Genomic DNA, 17,904 nt, shown 5'->3' on the forward strand with positions numbered 1-17,904 from the left:
ATTTACCCTTAGCCCTGAGAACCGGACATTCGTTTTTCCAATGACCTGAACCTTGACAGTAGTGACACTCTTGACCAAAGTCAGCTTTACCACGGGAGTCAGGTTCAATCCTAGTTGAATGAAACTCTGCCTGTGAACCAGAGTATCTCCGTGAGCGAGGCCCAAATCTCTCTGATAGCCCCCACTCACTCCGAATACGGGGCTCTGCAAAGACACTTTTGTGAGTCAAAACATACTCGTCCGCCAAAACCGCAGCCTCAGTGACAGTCTTTACTTTTCGTTCGTTGATGCACGCGGCTATACGATCAGGAATTGTGTCCTTAAATTGCTCTAACATAATCAGATCACAAAGCCCTTGGAAAGTCATAACTGCAGAGGCGGAACACCATCGATTAAACTGTGAAGACAACTCTCGCGCAAACTCAACATGAGTCTGTTTATTATCCCTTTTTAAAGTTCTAAATCGTTGGCGGTAAGCCTCAGGAACCAGTTCGTAAATCTGTAACACAGCCATTTTAACCTCATCATAACTGACACTGTCGGCTACACTAAGAGCTGAATATGCTTCCTGCGCTTTACAAGTCAACACACACTGCAACATTAAAGTGTAATCATAATTAGGCCAACTCCTAGCGTCAGCAACACGCTCAAACAACAAAAAGAATGTCTCAGGGTCCTTCGCATTAAATTTAGGCAACAACCGTAAGTTCCCAACAATATCAAATATGTCCAGGGCACGACCAAAAGAGGAACGACCCCTAGGTAAATCTGAGTCACCTTCCCAGAGTAAACTCTCCCCTGAGTGCTTTCCTTCCCTAACCAACTCTAGCCGCTCTTGTTGCAGCTTGATTTTAGCACGCTCCAAATCCTTTTTCAATTCCAATTCCTTTTCATACTTTACCCGATCATCAAGCTCCAAATCCTGTTAAAATGCCAATTATTTTTCATACTTTACACGGTCATGCTCTAGCTTCTCACGATCATGCTCTAGCTGTAACAGAAGCAGTTCTTTCTGCTGTTCAAAAAGAAGACTACTAGGTCTAACAGATGGAGCGGCCATTGTCACGTTATGGGGAGACGGCGAGTCCTCAGCAGAGGCTGCCCCAGTGATAACTTCAAGAATACCACTCTCCATCAGATTGGCCTTCAATATTAACCTAATATACTTTTATGTTTATCGCTAATTTCAACCTTGTAGTGTTCAGCAATCTTCAACAGCTGTTCTTTAGTACATAATTCTAACAGTTCCTCTGCTGGAAAGCGAATAAACTCGTCTACGTAAGACGATATAGTCACAAGTAAATACAACAACAACAAAAAATCTTGCTCTTCCCCTCTGCTGAGCACACCAGACCGGACCACAAGAGAAATGACAATCACACCGGGCACCACAGAAGAGAGATGAGATATATATGGAGCTTCCCCAAAACCTACAACAACTCAACCCTAGTCTTCGTGCGGATTTTCGGTGGGTAATTAGGCAATGTAGCCAGCTGGCAAGGGAAGAAAAAAAAACACCCAGCACGTGCTGGCAGATTCCCCCAAGCCACAGATGTGCCCCCGAGACAACTGCTCAGTCCACAGACACCACACAAAAATAACAAACAAAATAACCATACCCAACGTATTCCAAAGTGAGATACGTCACTAAGCCTAACAGGGGAAGAAGAAAGGCTATAGCTCCGGGTAGTAAGTGTCACTACCCTACCCAAATCTCCCACTGAGGAACACAGCCGATTGTACTAACCTCCTCAAACCGATGTCCCAACAGCGAGTAGAGCAAGAGTTTCCAGCCTGGGCAGGGGCCTGGAAACTAACCAGTGTACTCTCTCCAACGCAGCACACAACCAACTATCCACTGCAGTGGCAAGTTTACCAAACAAACAAAGGCAACCAGTACTGGGCACCAAACATTACAACTCAAACAAGCTGTAACAAAAGATGCCAACAAAGCACCTACAAGATGCCAACAAAGCACCAGTTTGACATTAACTCCACATTTTCTCCCAAACACAACACACATACTAGTAAGCCCAACGACACTAGTATTAGTCCTTCATAATGCTATACGCCAAAATGTCTAGTAACCAACCTTATGATCCCGGATGAGCCCCCACTTGTCACGAACCGGCTCGAAGTTCGTAACAAAAAGGGAGACAAAGTGGAGATAAGGAATAACAAAATATATTTATTAACGGAAGTAAACTAAATACAATTAACAATGATGTGTGTAGTCAGTAATCAGTAGTGTGAGTGAGTATTTGCACACCCGGGCCCAGGTGTGTCCCATGTTGCTGACGACCCTCCCAGCTCCGCCCGCCGACATCCTAATAAGGAAAACGAGCAGAGAAAGAATACGGCAGACAGAGTGGGAGGGTCGTCACACCAGGCGTGATGGTCGGATTTGCGTTTATTGTCGAAGGAATGAGCGTTACACCGAGGCCTGTACTCTGGAGCGGGATCGATTTGGAGGTGGAGGGTCCGTCATGGTCTGGGGTGATGTGTCACAGCATCATCGGACTGAGCTTGTTGTCATTGTAGGCAATCTCAACGCTGTGTGTTTGTAACGGCAGTCTAAGTCGTCCTCCTCTTCAGACGAGGAGAGGCGAGAAGGATCTGAGGACCAATGTGCAGCGTGGTAATTTTCCATGATTTAATTAACACAAAACAAGACACTATACAAAATGACAAAACAAACTAACCGTCACAGTCCTAGCTGGTGCAGACAAAACACAAAGACAGGAAACAACCACCCACAATCCCCAACACAAAACAAGCCACCTATATATGATTCTCATCAGGGACAACGATTGACAGCTGTCTCTGATTGAGAACCATATTAGGCTGAACACAGAAACAGACGAACTAGACACACAACATAGAATTCCCACCCAGCTCACGTCCTGACCAACACTAAACAAGCAAAACACATTAGAACTCTGGTCAGGACGTTACAGTGTTACAGGGAAGACATTCCTCATGTGGTACCCTTCCTGCAGGCTCATCCTGACATGACCCTGCGGCATGACAATGCCACCAGCCATACTTCTCGTTCTGTGCGTGATTTCCTGCAAGACAGGAATGTCAGTGTTCTGCCATGGCCAGCGAAGAGCCGGGATCTCAATCCCATTGAGCACATCTGGAACCTGTTGGATCGGAGGGTGAGGGCTAGGGCCATTCCCCCCAGAAACTTGCAGGTGCCTTGGTGGAAGAGTGGGGTAACATCTCACAGCAAAAACTGGCAAATCTAGTGCAGTCCATGAGGAGGAGATGCACTGCAGTACTTATTGCAGCTGGTGGCGACACCAGATACTGACTGTTACTTTTGATTTTAACCCCCACTTTGTTCAGGGACACATTATTCCATTTCTGTTAGTCACATGTCTGTGGAACTTGTTCAGTTTATGTCTCAGTTGTTGAATCTTGTTCTGTTCATACAAATATTTACACATGTTAAGTTTGCTGAAAATAAATGCAGTTGACAGTGAGAGGACGTTTCTTTTTTTGCTTTTTTTGAGTTTATAAATAATATATCTGTGAAATTTGTTTTGATTTCGAATTGACCATTATCATGCACCTGTTTCGAAATGGTCAGGGGAAAAAATACATATAATTTATGCTCTTAAATAAGGAATGGAGGACACATTTCCCGTGGTTCGTTTTCATGCCAGCCAGGTAGGCTGTAAACCTGTTGTAAAGAGAAACAAAGTGCTTAATATTAGGGAAGTTGAGAAATAAATATAGTTGACCTAGCCTATAGAAAGCTGAGGGGATCCTCATTTTAATAGAGGCCATCAAAACTTTGTTTTCTCATGGAATTGCATGAACTATTGGAAAGGTCAGAGTGATTAGAGTACCAGGCAGTTAGCATGTTTGGTAGGCTACTAATGACCATCAGCAGCATCAGAGCTTGGAGGAGACTGTGACTTAACAGTCACATGGAATTTGACCGCGGTCATGTCTCGGTCACCATAACAGCCCTAGTCGTGCCTGTTCTATGTGTTCTCAGGGCTGAATCCTAACTTGAAATATGAGTTCACTCAAATGTCCAGTAAATCTATACATGATCTTTCAAATTGTGAGTTAGGCAGGGCAGATGTTGCGTTAGGATCGGCCCACAGTCGTTAACAGATTTTGTGACAATTGACAGGTACCAAGTCATCTCCAGCGGAGCAGCTCAGTACGGCTCTGGCTTGGGACAGAGCAGACGTGGCTAACAAACACATCCAAGTGTACGGCCAGTACTGGCAGGTAACACAGACAAGGAGGCAGCCAGGGCAAGGCTGCCCAGTGTCATTGATTTTATGTCAAATTTTTTTAGTATTTTTTTTTGTATTCAGGAAGTAAAATGGAACTGCTGTGTTTGATGGTATGACAGTCATGCTTGATGGTGGTGGTTGTTGTCTGTCAGGTTGGCTCGTTGGAGCAGGCCATGCTGGATGCTCTCATCATGGACCGGGTTGGCTTTGTCAAACTGTTGATCGACAACGGTATGACCATGAACCACTTCCTGACCGTTTCACGTCTGGAAGAGCTCTATAACACGGTAATGACTTAATCACTTTCTCTCTTATCACCTCTTCAGCTCTGTATTTATGAGTTACAATATATTGTATGGTGTACATAAAGAAGCAATTCTGTGTTTTCATATTGACAGTACTATTAGCTTACTCATATACCATAATTGCCATAGCAGTGGTTTTATTTGCAATCACAATAATACAGTGGGGCTGGCAGCGTAGCCTAGTGGTTAGAGCGTTGGACTAGTAACCGAAAGGTTGCAAGATCAAATCCCCGAGCTGAAAAGGTACAAATCTGTCGTTCTGCCCCTGAACAACTGTTCCTAGGCCGTCATTGAAAATAAGAATTTGTTCTTAATTAACTGACTTGCCTAGTTAAATAAAGGTAAAAAAATACAGTGTAAGTATCTCTTTGATTATTTGGTTTTCCCACTGTTTGAAGATGTTTTGCAGAACACATAGCTCTTTGTCATGAGTCCAGCTGTGTATGATCTTTCCAGTTATAAACAATATTCAATTATTCATCACTTTTTAAATGATGTAGCTCCATAAGGAGACAAGTAACAACATATATGATCATATAAAATTGTGGAAGTTTGTTTTCTGAAAGTTAAAATTATGGTCATTTTTTATCTGGTCTACCACTTCATTCCGTAGGAACAAATGTATTATAATCCAGATAACTAGCCATTTATGTATTATTCTGGTTGGCATTTGGTTGTTTCTGAGTTGATTGTGGATAATGAAGACATGACATGTCATCACTTTTTATAGCAACAGGGACCAACAGACAATTTCCTCCATCACCTTGTGGAAGATGTGAAACAGGTGAATTTTTATTTATTTATTTTTATTTTACCGTTATTTTACCAGGTAAGTTGACTGAGAACACGTTCTCATTTGCAGCAACGACCTGGGGAATAGTTACAGGGGAGAGGAGGGGGATGAATGAGCCAATTGTAAACTGGGGATTATTAGGTGACCATGATGGTTTGAGGGCCAGATTGGGAATTTAGCCAGGACACCGGGGTTAACACCCCTACTCTTACGATAAGTGCCATGGGATCTTTAATGACCTCAGAGAGTCAGGACACCCGTTTAACGTCCCATCCGAAAGACGGCACCCTACACAGGGCAGTGTCCCCAATCACTGCCCTGGGGCATTGGGATATTTTTTAGACCAGAGGAGAGAGTGCCTCCTACTGGCCCTCCAACACCACTTCCAGCAGCAACTGGTCTCCCATCCAGGGCCTGACCAGGACCAACCCTGCTTAGCTTCAGAAGCAAGCCAGTAGTGGTATGCAGGGTGGTATGCTGCTGGCTGGCTGCTGGAATACTGTTGAACATGCAACATTGGTGATTTTTTTTTCCTATGTGTGTTTCTATAGTATTTGTGTGTGGAAATATTTATGTGTGTGTGTGCGTGTGTTTTTGTGCGTGTGTGTGCATTTGTGTGTAGAACCATATACCCAAAGGATACAGAGTCTCCCTCATAGACGTGGGGCAGGTGATTGAGTATCTGATAGGAGGAGCCTACCGGAGCACATACACACGGAAACACTTCCGGGCCTACTATAACCGCTTACATGCCCACTGCATGGTAAGTGACCACGGTCGCGTTTCAGGCCGACTATTTTGCAGTTGCCTGCCAGATGTCACAGCGTCTGGATAGGTGTTTAACCTAGTCCTATCAACTGACCGCATCATACGATATAGGTTGTGTTCCTCTGCTCAGACGTCGGGCACCATATTGCTATAACGTACACTGAGTATTCAAAACATTAGGAACCTTCCTAATATTGAGTTTCACCCCTCCCTTTTGCCCGCAGAACAGCCTCAATTCGTCTGGGCATATCGAACGTGTTCCCCAGGGATTCTGGCCCATGTTGACTCCAATGCTTCCCACAGTTGTGTGAAGTTGGATGGATGTTTTTTGGGTGGTGGACCATTCTTGATACACACAGGAAACTGTTGAGTGTGACAAACCCAGCAGCGTTGCAGTTCATGACACAAACCTGGGCCTGGCACCTATTACCATAACCCGTTCAAAGGCACTTTTGTCTTGCCCATTCACCCTCTGATTGGCACAGATACAAAATCCATGTCTCAATTGTCTCAAGGCTTAAAAATCCTTCTTTAACCTGTCTCCTCCCCTTCATCTACACTGATTGATGTGGAGTTAACAAGTGACATCAATAAGGAATCATAGCGTTCACCTGGTCATTCTATGTCATGGAAAGAACAGGTGTTCTAAATGTTTTGTATACTCAGTGTGTGATGTGGTTAGCTGATTGGCCTTGTTAGGTTCTAAATGAACTGAGTAAAAACTCACGGACGATTGTTAAAGCTCAAACCAAGTTTATTCCCCCAAAGGGTCAGACTGCTGAACAGACCAAGACATATTCACACAAGCCCTGGTATTTAACCATTCCTCCCATGTTGAGTCTCCTCCTTACATCTCTGAACAGCCAATACACCTCTGTGCTAGACAGAACTTGAGTGATATCTGTTCTTCCTCACTTCATCTGACCTATGTCCAAATTCCTCACTTCTCCCCAACTCACGGCTGTCATGACTTGTACCAGACTGTCGCCATTCTCCTTCCATAGGATCCCTGATGTCTAGCACTAGAATATTCTAACAGAATGTAAACGTTCTACATTCCCCTCTCTCCCTCAGTGACATGAATAAGGATATTTCAAGTTTTTCATCAGCCTACATATAATACCTATCCAGGTGTTGAAAGATCTGGCATGCGTCAGCAACGTCTTGGCAGAGGAACACAACCATAGTAATGTGGAGCCCCACTACTTAGTCGATAGCATGGCACACAGCCATTGGATGTTGCATGCAGTGTGACTACAATGTAGTTGGTCTAAAACAAAGCCCATGTTAAATGTCTGTATACAGTACACGCAGGGCAAGATATCACCCTTGGCCGTCAAGCAGTTGTAAAAATGGACACCAATAATATAGCAGTATTCTTTTTTGTTTGTTATGTTTTTATTTTGAAATGTAACCTGGTGTACATTTCACTTTGCACTGATTTGAGTGGCCATCATTTCCAGGACACTGGACTGGACAGGATAGTTCAGGACCCCGGACCAAACAGGGAAGCCTGCACCCTTCACCCACCCCAAAGCCCTAACAACAGTCCGTCAAGCCCACCTGTCTTCCACACTGCTCAGCCCTACAAACGCAAGGTCTGTGAGAGATCTGGGACAAGCACAAACCGATCTGGGACTACGCTAACTTTTCACCTACAAATGCAGTCTTTTAAAGACACTTGCCTCCACACACACACACACACACACACACACACACACACACACACACACACACACACACACACACACACACACACACACACACACACACACACACACACACACACACACACACACACACAGCCTATTGATTGCTAGTATATTCTGTGGCTACAAATACCCCATGTGCATTAGTGTTCTGATTGGCTGGCCGCCTCTCCCATCACTCCTTTCTCTCCAGGAGAGATCCATGGTCCCCAGGGGCCCGAAGGAAGCCCAGCAGCAGAGCTCCAAGCTAGGCGACTCTTCTCTGGTTGTGTTCAACTTCAACGACCTGTTTGTGTGGGCCGTGCTGCAGAGGCGCCAGCAGATGGCGCTGTTCCTGTGGCAGCACGGGGAGGAGGCCATGGTCCGGGCTACGGTGGCTTGTAAGCTGTACCGCGCCATGGCCCACGAGGCTCAGCAAAACAACATGGATGACACCACAGCGGAGAAACTCAAAACCTACTCGCTGTCAGTCTTTCCTTGTACACATCTTGAAATGTTTGTTTAGTAGTAGTGTGTCTCTGGGGTTTTGTGTATGTTGTTTCAGCAGAGTGGACTTTTGTGGTTGTGTGTGTATATTACTATATTTATGAGTGTGTGTTTTCCGGTCTGTGTTTATCAATGTTCGTGTGTTGTGGCATGGATGGCCGCAGGGACTTTGGTCAACTGGCTGTAGACGTGCTGGACAATGCCTTCAGGCAGAACGAGCGCATGGCCATGAAGTTGCTGACCTCGGAGATGGAGGCCTGGAGCCACTTCACCTGCCTGCAGATGGCCGTGTCCTCCCGGCTCCGCCCCTTCATCTCCCACTCCTGCACCCAGATGCTGCTCACCGACGTGTGGACCGGCCGCCTCAACATGAGGAAGAACTCCTGGTTCAAAGTGAGGGTCTCAAACTAATTTTGTCTTCAACACGGTCTGGAGGGCCACTCTGTATTGCCTTGCCCTCAAAAGCCACGGGCCGTACTTACTAAGACAACCGCAGATCGCATTAAATCAGTTCATGGGCTGTATCTAGCCCAAGGGCCAACAGTTTGAGTGTTCTAGGCACCTTGTCTCCTTTTAAGATTCTGGAAAGTAATGATAAACCAGTGCACCTCAATGTTCTTTCCATGATAAGATTGAATGACAGCCTAAATAAGCATTAGTTCAAGTGTATTCTTATGTCAATTAGTATATTCATATGATTGGTCTATTAATATTATTAGTGTAGTAATATCAGTCGATGTTGTACTGTTCTAACAGTCACCCCTCAGATTAGATTTTTGTTTATGTGTCTCAATCTTGTGTGTCAGATCATCCTGAGCATCCTCATGCCCCCTGCCATCCTGCTACTAGACTTTAAGAGCCAGGCGGATATGTCCCATGTGCCCCAGTCCCAGGAGGCTTTGCAGTTTATTTGGGACACGGGGAGACCAGAGGCAGCCCAGGAGGAGGGGCATACAGTAACTAAGGTGCCAAAATGTACACCGTACTCTGAATTTCAGTCCTTCAAATTCCTGTCATCTAGGTTGGCATTCTAATGTGAGATTGATGCTAATGTTGATACCGGGGTCGTTTTTATTAGACATCAAATGGTAGGAAATGGACTGAAACAGGGAGGGACTTTTCTCATTATTGATTTCCGTTGCAAAACGTTTTCTGATGTGTGCCCTAATAAACGTGGCCATGATCTTGTGGTGCTCTGAAGGAGGGCCAGGATGTGGAGAAGGGGTCAGCATGCTGGGAGAGGATCTCAGACCCCGAAGCTGACACAGTCTTACCCGTTACCACGCCGTGTCTCTTCTGGACCAGGAGGCTGTACGAGTTCTACAACGCTCCTGTCGTCAAGTTCATGTTCCACACGGTGAGCTAGCAGCATGCACCCACCCCACGTCTGTTAATCACTGTCATTTCTCCCATACAGTTTGCAATATGTCGAGGGGGGAAAAAAGGAATCATACTCTTCTACGCCTCAGGACATGCGTATTATACAAAGACCTTTTGTTGAAAATATTCCTCAGTCTGATACGAATGACAGTGATTCGATTCACTAGATCCCTGTGTCTTGGTGATGTTCTCACTCTGGTCCGTGACCTGATGCTTTTTCACTGTGTGGTCTAGATGTCCTACCTGGCCTTTCTCATGCTGTTCTCCTACACTGTTCTGGTGAAGATGGAGGATCGGCCCAGCACTCAGGAGTGGATGGTCATTGCCTATATTGTATCCACTGCGGTGGAGAAAATAAGAGAGGTGAGTGTGTAATAAGTTGAAGACTAAACTTGCTCTGAGAACAGCGGTCTTATCTCTGGCATGTTAGACTCAAAAGGTCTGACAGTTTATCTGTTATACCTGATAGGGAATTTCACATCTCTATCCTTTTCCTCTCTATTTCTCTTGTCTCGTTCTCTTTTCACATGTTCTCCCCCTCTTTTATCACTGTTCAACCTCATACCCAGTAGGAATACAACTTCACACATTTCCTTTATTTTGCATGCAGTCTCATCTTTATTAACTTAGCAGGACATTGTAATTGCTAACCTTAAAAATGCACTTGTTTGTAATTCAAACTTGATGATTGAAGAGTACCAGCAGCGTATATGATGATTGTATGTGAGTGGATGTGTGTAGAGTCAGTATAAATGTGTGCGTGTGAGCAAATGATAGAGTGAGTGTTTGTATGTGTGTTGGAGTGTCAGTGTGAGTAAGTGTGTAGGGCGTTGTGAGTGTGCATAGAGACAGTGCATATTTTTAGCTATTAAGCAGTCATTTTGGCATGGGGATAGAAGCTGTTTAGGAGCCTATTGGTGTCAGACAATGCACTGGTAATGCTTGCCATGTGGAAGCAGAGAGAACAGTCTATGGCTTGGGTGGTTGGAGTCTTTAATGATTTAATGATGAAGTACAGGAGGGGACAAAGCACACACCCCTGTGGGGCCCCCGTGTTGAGGGTCAGCGTGGCGGATGTGATGTTGCCTACCCTCACTACCTGGGGTCAACCCGTCAGGATGTCCATTATCCAGTTGCAGAGGGAGGAGTTCAGTCCCAGAGTCCTAAGCTTGGAGTGGACCATAGTGTGTGGAAAAACGCTGAACTGTAGTCAATGAACAGCATTCTCACATAGGTATTCTTATCTAGGTGGTTGAGGGCAGTGTGGAGTGCTATTGAGATTGCATCGTCTATGGATCTGTTGGAGCGGTATGCAAATTGGAGTGGGTCTAGGGTGTCTGGGATGATGGAGTAGTTGTATGCCATAACCAGCCTCTCAAAGCACTTCATGATTACAGATGTGAGTGTTACATTTAACATTTACATTTAAGTCATTTAGCAGACGCTCTTATCCAGAGCGACTTACAAGTACATACATCCATACTTTTTTTTGTACTGTATATATACAGTGGGGAGAACAAGTATTTGATACACTGCCTACTTACAATAAAATTCAAATGAATTACTTAAAAATCATACAATGTGATTTTCTGGATTTTTGTTTTAGATTCCGTCTCTCACAGTTGAAGTGTACCTATGATAAAAAATGACAGACCTTTACATTTTGTGTCCTATTGCCTGTTAAAAGGAAAGGCTCATCGGTAGGTGCGAGTACTCTGGTGGGTTTTCTGATTCCCTTACTCACACTCCGTTTAATGCCATTCTGCTGTGGGGCAACCAGTCGAAATCTCTCCGGGTCCTCATTGACTCTAGGGCTGATGAGAGCTTTTTTGGACTCTACCCTGGTTTCCTGAGCTGTGCATCCCCACTCAGCCCCTCTCCATTCCCATGGATGTTAGATCGCTGGACAGGCGCTCTATAGGTCGAGTCACCTACAACACCACTCCCATCAACACCACTCCCATCAACCTATGCCTCACTGTCAGGGAACCACAGTGCGGCATTCCTGCTCATTAAGTCTCTTCAGTTTCCTGTGGTATTGGGATTCTCCTGGCTCCAGCGACACAATCCCCTCATTAACTAGTCTACTGGTGCCATCATGGGCTGGAGCACATTCTGCCACACCCATTGCCTGAAGTCACCACAATCTGTCCCGGGACCTCTTCCTGGGGGCTTGGAAGTTACCCCGGACCTCTCCGCCATTCCCGCAGAGTACCAGGACCTCCGGGAGGTGTTCAACAAGGCCCGCACCACTTCGCTTCCGCCGCACCGACCATATGACTGCAGGATTGACCTTCTCCCTAGCACTACTCCGCCCCGGGTACGACTGTACTCTGTCGGGACCAGAGACCAAGGCGATGGAGACCTACATTGGGGACTCCCTAGCTTCAGGATTAATCAGTCCTTCTTCCTCTCCCGCAGGCACAGGGTTCTTCTTTGTGGAGAAGGACAAGACTGCACCCGTGCATCGACTATCGGGGTCTCATTGACACAATGGTGAAGAACCGCTAACCGCTATCTCATCGGCCTTCAAGCCGCTACCAGGGGGTCACCGTGTTTTCCAAGCTGGATCTACGGAACGCCTACCATCTGGGGACGAGTGGAAGACCCAAGAACATGTGCTCCACGTCCGACAGGTTGGCCAACGCCTCCTGGAGAACCAGCTGTTTGTAAAAGCAGAGAAGTGCGAGTTCCATCGCTCCACAATCCCTTTTCTGGGTTACATCATCACTGCAGGGAGTGAAAACGGTGGTGGATTGGCCCCAGCCTACTTTCAGGGTGCAGCTGCAACGTTTCCTGGGGTTCGCCAACTTCTAGCGCCACTTTATCCGGGGTTACAGCACCCCAGCACCCTGTCTGCACTCACCTCGCCCAAGGTTCCGTTCACGTGGTCTCCAGCTGCTGACAGAGTGTTCAGGACCTCAGAAATCGCTTCACCACAGCTCCCATCTTGGTTCATCCAAACCCATCCCATCAGTTCGTGGTGGAGGCCGATGCTTCGGATGTCGGAGTGGGGACTATCCTGTCCCAGCATTCTGCCCTGGACCTCAAGCTACATCCCTGCGCCTTCTCCCAATGCCTCAACGCCACGGAGAAGAACAATGATGTGGGGAATCGTGAGCTTCTCGCGGTGATGATGGCGTTGGCGGAATGGAGGCACTGGTTGGAGGGGCAGAACATCCGTTCATCGTGTGGACCAACCACAAGAACCTGGAGTATCGCCGCACCGCCAAGCGCCTCAATTCCAGGAAACCTAAATGGGCCCTGCTGTTCACACAGTTCAACTTGTCAAGCCGGATGCGCTGTCACGGCACTATAGCCCCATGACTACTACCTTGGAACCCAAGACCATCCATCCCACTTCGTGCCTGGCGACAACACTCAGCTGGGGAATAGGAAAGCAGGTCCGTGAGGCGCAGATTTCCCAGCCAAACACTGGGGGGGGCCTGATAACCGGATGTTTGTTACTGACGTCGTCCGCTCCGCGGTCCTGGATCAGGCCCACACCTCCAGGTTTGCATGCCACCCGGGCTCACGTCGGACCCTGGCTTTTGTGCGCCAATGATTTTGGTGGCCTACCATGGTCCCTGATCTGTCCGCATTCGTCGCCGCTTGCACAGTTTGTGTACAGAACAAGACTCCTCGGCAAGCTCCGGCTGGTTTCCTCCAATCTCTGCCTGTCCCTCACGGTCCCTGGTCTCACATCTCCCTGGACTTTGTCACGGGTCTTCCCCCATCTGAAAGGCATTCTGCACCTTCATTGGGTCGTTGGCCAGCATGTCCTCCGGGTTCCACCCCCAGTCCAACGGACAGTCGGAGCGAGCCAACAAGGACCTAGAGACTACTCCACGCTGCCTGGTCTCCGCCAACCCCACCACCTGGAGCCAGCAGCTTGTGTGGGTCGAATACACTCTTCCCTGCTCTGTCACGGGGCTGTCACCTTTTGAGTGTTCCCTGGGGTATCAGCCCCCGCTCTTCCCTGAGCAAGAAGAAGAGGTTGGCATACCTTCTGCCCAGATGTTTGTCTGCTGCTGTCGTCATGCCTGGAGGAGAGCCCGGTCGGCCCTCCTCAAGACCACCTCCAGGTATGGATGACAAGCAGATCTCCACCGGACCCCGGCATTGGCTAGGGCAGAAGGTATGGCTGTCCACCCGGGATCTGCCCCTCCGGGTGGAATCCCGCAAACTCTCCCCCCGGTTTATCGGCCCGAAGTCATTAGCCCTTCTGCTATTCACCTTTTCTTCCCCCTCATATCCTTTGCCCAACCCCATCCACTGAATAATTAACTGGTTTGAAAGCAGAGCTATTAAGTGCACAACCCACATTAACCTATAAAATAATTCTGTTTTGTCTGTCTGATGCATCTGAACTGTGCTTATGGTCAGGCCTAACATGCCATGGATCTTTATTTGTAAATTATGTCAGTGTTGGAGTGTGCCCCTGGCTGTCCATAAACTAAAAAAACAAGACAATTGTGCTGTCTTGTTTGCTTAATATTAGGAATTACCAATAATTTATACTTTTGCTTTTGATACTTAAGTATATTTTAGCAATCACATTTACTTTTGATACTTAAGTATATATAAAACGAAATACTTTTAGACTTTTACTCAAGTAGTATTTTACTGGGTGATTTTCAGTTTTACTTCAGTAAATTAACTATTAACGTAACTTTACTTTTACTCAAGTATGAAAATTGGGTACTTTTTCCACCACTGCTCACACTCTTATAATGAGCTTGATGAGTCCTGTCAGAGATTTTCTACAGCAAGCTGTGGCATTTGGGGTGGAAAACAGCTGCTTATTCCTTATTTAACATCTTCGAGCTTTGGAATGTAACATTTGGGTGTTGATAACATTTCCTTTTGGCAAAAACTTCACAAACGGATCCAGAAGCAGGTCTGCCAGCCAACCTTTCTCAGATGAACTTCTCATTCAAAACCTGAGACATTGGACCTGGCTGGCATTATCAAATATGACAAATCAAAGTTGATTTGTCACGAGCCGAATACAACAGGTGTAGGTAGACCTTACCCCAAAAAGCTTACTAACGAGCCCTTAATTAAGCAATGATGCAGTTTAAAAAAAGTAAGAAATAAACTAAAGGAAAAATGGTAACAATAAAATAACAATAACGAGGCTACATACAAGGGGTACCAGTAACTAGTCAATGTGCAGGGTTAGTCAAGGTAATTGAGGTAATATGTACATGTACTGTAGGTAGGGGTAATTATGCATAGATAATAAACAGAGAGTAGCAGTAGAATATGTCAGGAATGTGAATGCATGCATGTGTGCATATAGCATCAATATGCATGTGTGTGTGTGTTCATGTGTATATGCCTCCAGTGAGTGTACATTGAGCCTGTACAATAGTCCGTGCAAAACATTTTAATAAATAAGAATAAAATTATGGGGTCAATGTAAATAGTCCGGGTAGCCATATGTGTTACAGGGCGGTAGTCATTGTGGCATGAAGCCTTAGAGTTCTTGGGAACAGGAATGATGGTGGTCTTCTTAAAACATGTGGGGATTACAGACTGGGGCAAGGAGAGGTTGAAAATGACTGTTAATATCCCTTTCTGTACATGCTCTGAGAACACGCCCTGGTAGCTGCTGTGTAGCCTAACCTATTATGTTTATGTTATTTATTTATTTTCTGAACCACTCCAAAAAGAAGTTCCCTTGCGGGGAAAATAAAGTTCTTCTTCTTCTTCTTTTTAATTCAACTGACCATCAAGCATATGAGAATCACAATGATAACCAATCACACTGCCTGTCATTAGTTATACAGTATGTTTTATGACGTCACCATTGTGAAGCAAGAGGTTGCCACGGGAGCCAACAAATCACTAGCCACATTATGCTTCTCAAATCACATCCTACATAGAGTAGGCAATCTCTGGAATAGGCTACTACTTTTGAGGAGAGTGTAGTGCATAACTGAACTAAGGGAAATAGAGATTTGCCTAGAGGATACCTACTAATGGGGAGAGGAGCATTGCTAAATGGACCTTGTGTCAGGGGCATTAAGTGCCACCAGTTTTTTTCAATCTATATTTAGCTATATTTCAGTTATCATTCATTTCATCAAGACCAATACATCTATTGACATCATGTTTGTATGACTTAAAGACATGCGCCGGAACTTTGGTGACTAACACGTATTTTATAAACCTCCTGCTTTGGGCTGGATATGTTCATGTGTAGTTCATACATGCATAATCTATGAGCGGAATTAGTCTTACCTCAATTAGCCACAAAATCCCTAGTTTGAAAGTGACGGTTTACTGGTAGCTGTGCAGTGCTACTATCCCTACATTTTCCCCACGCGTGGGTAAGCCCCCTAGCAATTAGAGTTCTAGCTAATGAGCTTCAGCCCCTTGCCATTTGAGTGAGCTAGCAAGTGGCGAGAGAGAGAGAGCCATGACGTTGTGTACATATGTGATGTAGTATGCAATTTTCTGGGACCACTTTTGGCTCGAGCACTACTTTCAGAACTGCTGGCTAAAAAGTATACAAAACTACAGGAGAATCTCTTTAAACCCCACAATAATAGACTGTCCCTACTTTGCATGAGACTTTACATAGTGATTCTTCCTACCAGCTCTCACAGTTTCACATCAGAATTAGACGTTCATCCATTTTTCTCAAATGGCCCATTTGAAGTTGTTCCAAACATCACATTTCAAAGTGTTTAACCTTTCAGACAATTTTAAAAAAAAGTGTTGCATCAGAAGAGTCTCTACCTTTTCAGAAAGTAGAGTACTCTGGCATAGAATGTTCATTATTGTTTCCCTGACAACAACAAACATTGCTGATTGATGTGCTGTTGGGTTGTTTTTCAGCAGTTTTTTTATGGTAGCTCGATGTGTTTTCTTTCTACTAACTGTATTGGTAAGTCATTGTATTTAACAAACTTCAAAGTACATAAAAAAAATGAGGGGTTCAACAACGGTTCGTCAAAGTTCGTCGAAGAACCTTAGGGTTCTTGGTACTGAAAATTGCCCCCAAAAGGTTCTTTCAAGAACCCCATAGGCGGTGGGGTTTATCAAGGACCCTCCTTAGTTGGTGGGGGTTCTTGCAGGAACCTAACTGCCCAACTGAAACACTTGGATTTGAATGTGAAAGGACAGCAGGTGCAGGCACTTAACTGAAAAATGTAAAGATCTCTTCAATTTAAGGTTTGTCCCTTATATGATCTAAATTGATATTGTTTTATGACAATACCATCTATCTTTTCATATTTGTGCAAATCTTTCTAAAACAGAAAATGGACACAATTCAATGGATATCAATAAACAAAGAGGTGAGAATATGTAGGCTATAAGAATATGTTGAAGGCTAGCTGTATTGCGTGCAGATGACTGAACTGCTCACTTTTGTGTCTGTAGGTATACAGACGAGGCAAACAAAGGTATGTCAATTGGTATTGGTTAAGTATTATGCAGATTACATTTACCATTTTCTTTATAGGGACACATTTTATATATAGGGACAAACCTTAACTGAAATGTAACGACCTCCTCAATTTAGGGTAAGTGTAAGTGGTAAGACCTACTGTTCTTTCAAATCCAAATGTTTCAGTTGAGCAGTTAGGTTCCTGCAAGATCCCCCACCAACTAAGGAGCCTTCTCGATGAACCCTACCTCCAATGGGGTTCTTGGAAGAACATTTTGGGGCCATGCTCAGTGCCAAGAACCCAAAGGTTCTCCAAAGAACTTTGGGGATCTTAGAAGAACCCTTGTTGAACCCCTAATTTTTTGAGTGTACTTATACAAATTTGTAGCAGACAGATGGAAGCTGTTCCTATCACATTTTGAATGTAGTAACAATCTGAGAAATTGACAAACAATTTGTATTTAACTAGGCAAGTCAGTTAAGAACAAATTATTTCTTTATTTTCTTTATGACGGTCTAGTGTTAACTGCCTTGTTCAGGGGCAGAACAACAGATTTTTACCTTGTCAGCTCGGGGATTTGATCTAGCAACCTTTCGATTAGTGGCCCAACGCTCTAACCACTAGGCTACCTGCCACCTCACAATTCAACAATCAGTGGTGTAAAGCACTTAAGTAAAAATACTTTAAAGTACTACTTACTGTAAGTAGTTTTCTGGGGTATTTTTTTTTACAATTACTTCACCACATTCCTAAAGAAAAGGACGTACTTTTTACTCCAAACATTTTCCACGACTCCCAAAA

The 17,904-nt window shown here is 45.0% G+C and overlaps 1 protein-coding gene across 1 annotated transcript in view; it reads left to right on the forward strand.

Moving 5' to 3' along the window:
• LOC129825878 (transient receptor potential cation channel subfamily M member 6-like) overlaps positions 1 to 17,904 on the forward strand; it is a 92,481-nt gene that overhangs the window by 40,623 nt on the left and 33,954 nt on the right. Inside the window, exons 12-21 of the mRNA XM_055886003.1 lie at positions 4,151 to 4,251; positions 4,412 to 4,546; positions 5,295 to 5,348; positions 5,980 to 6,120; positions 7,589 to 7,723; positions 8,028 to 8,299; positions 8,485 to 8,713; positions 9,127 to 9,276; positions 9,522 to 9,677; positions 9,935 to 10,063. Coding sequence (XP_055741978.1) covers positions 4,151 to 4,251; positions 4,412 to 4,546; positions 5,295 to 5,348; positions 5,980 to 6,120; positions 7,589 to 7,723; positions 8,028 to 8,299; positions 8,485 to 8,713; positions 9,127 to 9,276; positions 9,522 to 9,677; positions 9,935 to 10,063 — 1,502 coding nt within the window. The remainder of the gene's footprint in view (positions 1 to 4,150; positions 4,252 to 4,411; positions 4,547 to 5,294; positions 5,349 to 5,979; positions 6,121 to 7,588; positions 7,724 to 8,027; positions 8,300 to 8,484; positions 8,714 to 9,126; positions 9,277 to 9,521; positions 9,678 to 9,934; positions 10,064 to 17,904) is intronic.

This window comes from Salvelinus fontinalis, chromosome 28, assembly GCF_029448725.1.
Source record: "Salvelinus fontinalis isolate EN_2023a chromosome 28, ASM2944872v1, whole genome shotgun sequence".
In the NCBI taxonomy this organism is placed as follows: domain Eukaryota; kingdom Metazoa; phylum Chordata; class Actinopteri; order Salmoniformes; family Salmonidae; genus Salvelinus; species Salvelinus fontinalis.